The sequence below is a fragment of the Linepithema humile genome, chromosome 4 (assembly GCF_040581485.1).
Source record: "Linepithema humile isolate Giens D197 chromosome 4, Lhum_UNIL_v1.0, whole genome shotgun sequence".
NCBI classification, from domain to species: Eukaryota; Metazoa; Arthropoda; class Insecta; order Hymenoptera; family Formicidae; genus Linepithema; species Linepithema humile.
In genome coordinates, this window is record NC_090131.1 from 6,212,522 (window position 1) to 6,222,591 (window position 10,070).

General features: G+C 53.9%; 1 protein-coding gene and 1 long non-coding RNA gene across 2 annotated transcripts in view; one reads left to right on the forward strand and one right to left on the reverse strand.

Moving 5' to 3' along the window:
- LOC136999454 (uncharacterized) overlaps positions 1–10,070 on the reverse strand; it is a 147,278-nt gene that overhangs the window by 36,263 nt on the left and 100,945 nt on the right. The window lies entirely within an intron of this gene.
- LOC136999424 (mucin-3A) lies at positions 915–9,986 on the forward strand. Its single transcript, XM_067353475.1, has one exon. It carries the CDS (start codon positions 2,471–2,473, stop codon positions 9,770–9,772), a length of 7,302 nt encoding a protein of 2,433 aa, XP_067209576.1. The 5' UTR covers positions 915–2,470; the 3' UTR covers positions 9,773–9,986.

A 10,070-nucleotide genomic window follows, 5' to 3' on the forward strand; every position in this document is an offset into this window, starting at 1 on the left:
TCTGCGCACATCGCCGATGCGATTACGATCGTATTCGATTGTTAAACGTGACGCGACCGGTTCGTCCGGGGGCCGCGAAACGGCACGATTGGCCGCAGGCCAGACGCGGGAAAGAAGGGCGACACGAAGTCGACCAGCTGACCCAATGTGCCCGGACGAGGATGACCTCGAAGCACGGCTACGTCGGTCCCGATTGCCGCGGTACCGAGAAGCGGCCCGTCGTCGAATAACCGGATGTCACCTGCTTCGATTACCCCGCGGATTCAACATCATTAGCTCGCGTCTAATACGCGACGCGGTCTGACGTCCCGAAGATGATCGCAACCGATAAACGAAATCAATGAGATAAAAAATTGATTGTTTAATATACAAAAAATTTTGAAACAATCAAACGTGACGTGGGAGATATTTTAAAATAATTTTATTTAAAGAAACGCACAAGAGTAAACTTGTTGTTGTTGATTCTCCTCTGTAAAAATTAATTCCATTATCGCCTGGATCAGTTCTGCAGCGCTATAATAGAAAGGCATGCTGAAATATATGTGCAGTCACGTATGCAAGAGATAGACGCTCGCGGGAAGAAAACGACGTAGAGATACTACTCGCGAGAAAAGGAGTCGGTCAGATAACTGTACGTCGCGGCCTCCGGACGACATCTTCGGTGTCGCCGGTGTCTGGCGTCCTTTTCATGCCCATTTCAATAGGCACACTTCGTCTCCTAGCCGCGCGCGTCTGTCCCCGTCATTTTTTCCGCCCCCTTTCCTCTCCTTTCCTTTTTCGAATCACGAGAGCGTATACGCGCAATTATATCCCCGAGAGATCCCCGGAAAAACCTTAGCGGGTGTCGTGTCTGTATTGCTTCAATCACCGTCTCTCCGTAAATGCCAAAAGAAATTACTGTCACGACGTGAGAGATATCTCGGCAAACGCGTAGAAGTGAATGTGACGACATCCATATGACGCATAGCAATTATTTCGCGAACAGCTATGACCAAATGGAGCTCCTACTATCACACAAACATCCTTCGATCATTTCCTTTCACCACCCACCGCTTCCTCCGTCGAAGCGCGTCGCGAATTGTGCATGCTTAATAAATTGATTAAATACGCGTTTTGTGAAAATATATTTCTTTTCCCCCTTTATTTCAGATGGAGATTTATCGAGCAATATTAGGGCTTCCAGGATAGAAAGGGATCTGGAGGGTAAGTCGCCGTGAATGTTTATAAAACGTGCCTAACAAATGTATGCTAATCGTGACACGTTTGTGACACCTGAATACACTGATACACGCACACAAGGATTGCACTCAAAATGAAACTGTTTCCAAACTTCCGTTTAATAAAATGTTTATATTTAAATTTAAATGTGATGTTTTTATCGCGATATTTGAGTGCAATTCTCACGATACGTCGACCAGTCTTTCCGCTTTGTCCTTAGTCTCTGCTCTCTAACTGATCTCTTCTCTCACGATACATCATTTCGCGTCTCAAGTATCCACGTGCGTGTTGACGCGAGGTGCGGCCGTGTAAATAAATTTCTCAAACAAGCAATACTTTCCTATCGCTGAATTGACTGTGATGTGTACATGATATCTCGTTTCGATGTCTGGTTTTAAGGACTTCCGTACGATTGATTGCGAAATGTTCCTCCCCGCGATGTGAAAATTCATCATGCTGTGCGAAAGCTTATTTCCATTTTTTCAAAAATAATGATAAATTTGTTATTTTATTTTATTAAGGCAAAATTTAATCGAGTATTATTTTTAATATAAAATTTGCTTTTGATTTTAGCATAATTCTAACAGAATTTTCTTTTTTTGAGAGACGAAACCGCTCAGTAATCTAGAATTTTCAGGAATCAGGGGTTGCACATAAGCAACTAATGGTCTTTTCTCACTTCCTTGTACGCATGTCAGTTTCTCTCACTCTCTGCTGTGTATTTTTTTTCGAGAAGTAGGATAATGACGTAAAAAAATGAAGCAGGGTACCGCGGAGTATTACAACAGGTGTTCTAGGCTACAAAAGAAGAAGGCTCGTCTACTAAGATCGTCTATCTCTTTTTTTTCTGTTTCTGTTACTGCTCCCGTCTGCTCCCCGCCTTCAACTCTTCTCAACAACTGGATGCCGTCTGCCTCCAACGTCCGTCCGCCACTCCGTCTCTCCGACGACCTACATAATCGATCGAAAATAACAATGTACGACGCGAATCGTCGAAATCGATGCAAAAACGGACGCCGACGATATATCCGATACGACAATTACGACACGGACGGACCCGCAAACGCTGAACGAATCGGATTCGTTGTACGCACATGTGCGCTCGATCAAACGATCCATCATAATTCAATAATTTCGTGTCCCGTTCTCTCTGCCGACGCAATCATTTCCCTCATTTCTGCGCGTTCCCGACGCTTCCGCAATCGCCGACGCGCTCACGTCTCGCGCGTTTTATCCTTACGTCACTCCCGATATGCTCTTCACTTTCGAATCCGGTTCTTCAGGAGTGACCACGGTCCTCTTGGTTTCGGCACGTCCCGGCAAGTCCGCACCTCCGGTCGGATTATTGACGAAAACCGCACGGACTTTCGTGCAAGACGGCGCGAGCACCGAGTTCGCCACTCAGGTTCTCGGCACGACTCTAGACAACGGTCGCCTCTACGCGAGAATCCTCTCCACATCCAGCAGAGTGTTTTATGATAGAGAGCCGACGCCCGATCCGCCGAGCCCTTACGTTGTTTATCCCTCGAAAACACCGGAAGACGACTGGCAGCTGAAAGTCGCTCTCGATAACGCACCGATTAAGGCCATCGAAGAGCTGGATGTGCCGAAGGATGAAAGCAACGCGGAATCGAGCGATTCCACGAGGCAAAAGGAGACCGGAAGCCCTACGAAACTCGACGAATTGTCCGGGGAAAATGATATTTTCAGCAAGAGAGAGTTAAACGTGGACGCGCAGCGATTTAAGCCGGCGAAGGTTCGACTGGCCGATAATTTGCCCACTTACACCGTCAAGCACGAGTACGTGACGAGCGGTTTCGAGCCGCTCGACGATGAAGAACAGCAAACGAAGAACTTCAAGCCGCGAGCGCCGAAGATATTCAAGCCGCAAGTGCGCACCTCGTCGCAGAAGTCGGACGCGAAACCGCTCGCCACGGTGACTTATCACGGCTTCGCGGATTTCACGACCACGGTCGGCGACACCGTCATCGTCTTCTCGCCGAACACGTCGCCGGCGCCCATGGTGCGACCGGCCACCACGATCAAAGGGGACGCCACCCTGCGCCCGAACGACGGCGTGGCGGTGATAAAAATCCACCCGACGACCGTGATGAATCACGCGAAAACCGATCAACCTTACGAAAAGAATCGGAGACCGTCGGACGATCAGTTGCTGAGCGCGATCAATCGTGGCAATATTCAGCCAAGCGTCACCGAGGAAATCGACGCTGAATCGTCCACAATGTCCACGGAACCGTTACTGTTAGTGCCCGACATTGAAACGGGATCCCCGAAGCCGACGGGTCTTCTGAGCGTCGTCGATTCCACCACCTCGCTCGACGGCACCACGACTCATTACAAGAGTCTCATTTACGGCACGTATCTCGGCACGAATTACGCGCAGATCATTCACACGTCGTCCAACGTGTACTTCTTCCCGGACGAAGCCACCGTGACGTACGGAAGTGACGACACCACTGTGGATTACGGCACAACGGAGACCGACGAGACCGACACCACCGTGGACGCGTTGCCATCCACCACGCCGATGACGTTCACGACCAACGAGGATACGCCGACGTTCGAGAACGAGTTGACCACCCCGTTGCGCAGCACAACGGACAGCGTTCTAACGACTCTGAAGGATATTCTGGAAAGCGCGAGGCGAGTGCTCGGCACCACCGAATCGACGGTGGACGACGAAATTCCGAACGACATCGTGCCGGGAGATCCACAAGGTCGCAGCATCAAGAGCGGATCTTCTCGAAACAATCTGCGACCCCCCGGCGGACAAAAGCTGCACGGAAAGGGGAAACCGGAGGAAAAGGTGACGCTGGCCACCAGATTGCTGCCGTCCACCGTGTACAAAACGTTCACGTACTTCACGACTCTGTTTATTCCGGGCGACGAGAATCACACTAGGACTTCGATACGCTCTCGAGAAGTGGTGTCTTCCGAGGTGACTTTCCTCACAGAATTGATTCGCCCGAGCACGACTGTCAGCTCGATCCGTCCGACTTCTCTGCCGCCGAGGCGAAAGCCGAGCAAACCGGCCAGCAAATCCGAAGAGGAGCAAACGACCAAGCAGGACGAAGAAATAGAATTGATCTTCAAGACTTTATACACGACGTACACGTACTTAACGACGTTCTTCCAAGAAAATACATCGAGCGTGTCCAGTCGACAGGTCGTTGAGACGAACGTTATCACGCAGACCATCGGGCCGAACAGCGTTTCCGCCGTGGTCGCCGATCTCTTCGACAAGGGCGAAACCGTGCTGATCAGGCCGACGACGATATCGCAGAACATTCTGCCGTCCGTGACGAACGGCCGCACTCCGGAAGAATTCAACAAAGGCACGGAGATTCCGATTGATTCCGACGAAACGACGGAGGGAAGTCCGACTACCTTCCAACAGCAGGACACCACTCTGCAGGAAAATATCCCTACGGAATCTATCACGACTGTTGACGATCTTGAGACGCCCGACGAGTGGACCACCGATCTGGAACCGAGCCCTACGCCAGCCATGGCGAGCGAAGCGGTGAAACAAGTGAAAACGTATTACACGACGTACACGTATTTCACCACGATCTTCGTGGACGACGAAACGGAAATCGAGACGCGAACCGAGGTGCACACCAACGTCGTCACGGAGACAATCACGCCTACGAAAGTTCAACCGATTCAAGAGACAACTCAGCGAACGACGCCGAAGTCTGAAGCCAACGAGAATAAATCGGCGCCACCGGAGATCCTGGCTTACTTAGCGGCTCTTCAGCGTCAAAAGTCTCAGGAAGAGGCGCTTAAGGTCGCGAAAACAGTTCAACAAGCCAACAAACAAGACGGCGAAACGACTACGACTGAAAGTAACATCGAGACAACAACGGACGAGCCTTTGGAGGCTCGATCAACCACCGAACGTTTGTTCCGCGATTTAAAAGTAAATGCACAAGTGACGCCGAATCCTCCGACCGACGTGGAAGTTCTGGGCTCCATGATCACCGACGTCGTGTCGTCTTCGAGTTCCGGCGGCGGCACTCTTTTGGACGTGATGGACAAGAGAAACGCCGTTCCCGAGGATCAGGAATTATCGGAATCGAACAATCACGAGGTGGAACCGGCGCCGACGTTGCTCCTGCAGACGAGTTACACGACCTTCACGTACTTCACGACGATGTACAAGGGAGAGCAGACGAACGTCGCCAGTCGCTTGGAGACGGTCACGAATGTCGTGACGGAGACTCTGAGGCCGACTCTCGAGGTTCCGATGCCCACCAGCACGCTGCCGGTCACGTACTTTACGACGTTCACCTTCTGGACGACCTTCTACAAGGGCGGTGATACTATAACCACCAGCCGCGAGGAAACCGTCAGCAACGTCGTTACGCCGGGCGTCGCGCCTACACCCACGGTCGAACTCGGCGTTATAATGACTTACACGCCAACTGTGAACCCGCCGACGGACGAGGAATACTCGACCGATGAAATAGAGTCCAAAGTCACGGCGGACAACGAAATCACGCCTCTGGGCAGCGCTGCGCCGAAGAAAGCCACCGACGATCCCGATGTGCTGCCCGATGGAATCGTAACCGAGCCCAACGATCGTAGTATAAACGCCTCGTCGATCTCGCCCGAGCCGACGACCTTCTACACCACGTACACTTACTTCACCACGTCTTACGTCGGAAACAAGACGATTCTGAACAGCCGACTGGAGACGATAACCAGCGTGTCGATACCGGCCGCCGCGACGCAGCAGGCGCACGGCCGCGCGATCGCCGGCTCCGTCTACCCGTCGATTCAGACGTTGAGCACCGACGAGAAGCCGAACGTGACACCCACGAAATCGAGCGACGAGCCGAAAACGGGATTAATTTCCACGATACGTTCGAGCGAGGTGCACGACGGCACCACGACGCATTACACGACGGATGTGTACGGCACTTACGTGGACGGGTTTTACGCGCGGGTGGTGGAGAGCTCGACGAGCATAGAGACGCCGGCGTTATCCACGATAGCCACGCCGGTCCTTCCCACGGGCGTTCTGTCCTTGAACAAAGGAAGCGTAATCGACGCGGACGAAGTCACCACTGTGTATTTCACGACGAAACAGATCGGCACGCGTGTCGACGGCAATTACGCCAAAGTGATCGAAAGTACGTCGAGCACGAAGATAGATGAAGAGAGAAAGGCGACGATCCCGCCGACTCCCGGTCACCGGACTGGCCTGGTGCGTCTGATTCAGGGTCAAATTGAGAACAACGGAACCACGACGTTCTATCAGTCGAAGGTGATCGGCACCAGCATCGAAGGGAGATACGCGCAGATTATCGAAAGCACTTCGAGCTTCTTCGTGCCGAGCTCCACGGCGAACATCGCGCCAACGTCGACGCTGCCTCCGAGGCGGTCGACGGGAATTCCAGGAATCTCACCCTCCCCCGCTGTCATTCAGTCATCTCTATCCGAGGATCCTACGACAGAATCTTCCGAGCAAGACGAGGAAGACGAAGAAGAAGACGAGGAGGGCGAAGAGGACGAGGACGGACTGATCTCGAAAAAGAAATCGCGATTAACGTTCTCGACGAGAAAAAGGACCTTCACGCCGGTGATAAGACCGTTCGCGTCCAGAAACAGGCCGACTTTCAATCCTAAACGCAAAGGCGCGCAAGCCGCGACGACCATCACCAGAACGGATATAACGCCGACGATAACCGCCACGTTGGCCGGCAAAGGGAACAGATTCGCGTCGTCGCGCAGTCGCGTCACCTCGCCGATCGGTCCGTACTCTTCGACATTATCGCCGTCCGGTTCCCGAAGATTCTCGGGCAGACGCAGCAGCACGGCTTCCACGAGCTCGTACAGCTCGACGTTCCCGGCGGGTAGCACTCGCACCAGAGGACAGCCTCGAATAACCCCGTCGTCCGTGTTTCAAAGCAACCGGCGCGGCCCGACGTCGATAAGAGGATCCTCCGCGCGCGCGCCGGTGCGCGCCTCGAGCTCCGCGTTTCCGGCCGCCTCTTCGAGATATCGCACCGGCATCCGTCCGTCGTCGACATTACCGAGAGGGCAATCCACCGCCAGACACGACGATCAGGAGAACGATGCCAACGAATTTACCACGACGACGCTCGTCACCGACGAAACGCCGTTCACGGAATATTTCGATGGCGAAACCGTGACTACTCCGTTGCAAACCACGACTGAGTCGTCCCGGAGATCGACGAATCCGCTCTTGAGATTCCGCAGGCCGATTAGTTTGACTAACGGCAGATCGACGACCACGCCGAGACCGTCGACAACTACAACGCCGAGATCGCGATCGGGAAATTTAAATAGATCGAGCTCGCCGACGACGGTTCCGCGAACGACGAACGGACGAACGAACGTTCGAGCGACGCCTCCGGTGTCGACGAGAAATCGAGCGAGTAATACGGGTATATATCCGCCGCGTGGACTGCTCAACAGAAAGCAAGAAGCATCCACCGAAGAGCCGATTGAAACAACCGAGCCAAGCGCGAACGACGAAGGCTTCGAAGACGAACCCGTCGAAGAAATATCCGATAACGATTACGAGGGCTCGGAACACGAAGACAAAAGGTCAAACGGAAATGCGAATCGTCGGTCGGGGAAGGCGGCGGGATCGGTCGTGCAAATTAGACCTTTCGGACAAAGAACGAGACGCGTTCGCCGACAGGCTAGCCAGCTGAGAACTTACAGCAATCGTTTTCGTAAACCCTCTACCGCGGAAGACAGATCCGATTCATTCGACGATATAGCGAGCAAAGAGGATATTGCGAAGATAGCGTCAAAGCCCACCTCTCGATACAATCGCGCGCGCAGTCTGACGTCGCAGCCGAATCAGAAGGCATCGAACAATCCGGATCAATCGTCGGCGGAAACGAGAGAATTGACGTATCAGCAGGATAATCTCCGAACTAGATCGAAATCGAATCAATCGAATCAATCGAACGGAAACAGAAGCGGATCCGTGAGAATAAAACCGTCGCCGACATCGACCAACAGTAGACAGTTCACATTAAGAGAAAAGGATTCTTCCAACAGATCGGTGTACAAAAGGCCGACCTCCAGCTCGAGAACGAACGGTAGATCCAGCAGCAAATCGACGGAGAGCGCAAGAGTGAGATCGCTGCGATTGCGAAACGGATCCTCGAAATCCTCGATCGAGAATTCTCGAAGAGTGCCGCCGTCTCGCTCGTCTTCCTCGCGAACGAACAGCAGAAACAGCAGACGGGGCCCTACGCGCGGCAGAGGATCCTACGAGGACATCCGCGAGTCGCCGATCGTGAATCCCGATTTCGACGGCACGATCACCGTGACGCACTACGTGCCGACGGAGGTGACGATTCCCGTGGTGAACAACGGCGTCACGGAGCATCGGAATATCATAACGGCGCAGCCCAGCACCGAGGTCCTCGGGCCGTCTCGGTACAGCACGGTGACGGCCGGCGACGGCAAGGCGCTCGTGGTGATTGTCAGCGAGGTGACGGGCACCAACGTTCAGGGTCAAACCGAGGTTACGCGATTCCTGCTCCATCAGACACCCACCACTCGCATCTCGCACACTCTGACGAGCCTCGGCGGCCGCCGGGTCTCGCAGTCGGTTATCGTGCCCACGACCGTGTACTCCGTGGAGAACATCGTCTCCACGGTGCAGCCCTCCCTGTCCGGCAACGCTCCCCTCGCCAATATACTTCTGTCGCAGTTGCTACTGGGTCAGTTGAACCAGCCGAATCCCCTGCTGCAATCGCAAGCCACACCCACCACACAATATAACACACGCACCACCTCCTACGTCACCACAATAACGAAACAGCAGAGCACCATAATACCCCTCACCTTCCGCGGCAAGGAGATCCTGACAACGCTGGTCGACTCGTCGACCGACGTCGTCACCGCGACGGAATTCATCACGGACACCGTCGTGGTGACGCCGACGGCCGCGATACCGGCCGCCAACATCAACTCGCTGCTGCTGCTGCTGCAGCAGCAGCAGCCGCAGTCGCAGAATCCGAATCCGCTGCTCGATCCTCTGTTCGCGGCGCCGCCGCTCACGCAGAGCAACACTCTGCCGGGAGAAGTCGAGCGACGGCACCAGCCGGCCGACTCCGACTACAGGCCCGACAGTTACGAGTACTCCGAGGAGGAGGGCGCGGAAGAATATCAAAAGTCATCGAGATCGCGCGGCGGACGCGGTAAATCGAAAAAGGAGGCCAAGGCGTCCGCGGCGTCCAGAGCCGAGTCCAGCGTGGTGACGCTCTACGTGTCCGGCCGGCGACCCGGCGAATTCAGCACCGTTCTTAGCACCGTGAAGATCGACGACACCGCCACCGCGTCCAGGAGACGACGAGACGCGGCGGAGGGCGCTGTCGAGGTGCGGCCCTCCGTGCCGCCCTCGCTGCACGCCGGACCAGCGGCCGTCGCCATTTTGGCGGGAAGCGAAGATCCTGTCGACGCACACGCACCGACGCAGAGTCTCGAGAGCGTAGTGGGTGACGTCGGACGGCACATTTCCACGTCCATCCGCGCCTAATTCCGTCTCTCCAAAAGCAAAAAATCCCCTCCCCCCCTTCCGCTCCCTGTCCTCCTTCCCTGCGCATTTATAAGTTTACAATTTCACCCACTCGAAATCTCGCCCGAAAACCGTTTTTCCCTCTCTTTCCAATCTTCGGAGAGCGTCGGTCCAGCTTCTTCGGGCACGTCGCAGTGGGAATAAAACATTGAAAAAAAAAAAAAAAAAAAAGAAACGAGCAACGTCGATGAAAATCGAAATTGCTGCGTGTGTAATATAGACAATTTCGAGACTTCCGGGAAAATCTTTTTCCTCGGAT

What these genes read in the sequence shown, in the direction of transcription:
- LOC136999424 (XM_067353475.1), top strand. Translation starts at nt 2,471, where the DNA reads ATGCTCTTCACTTTCGAATCCGGTTCTTCAGGAGTGACCACGGTCCTC.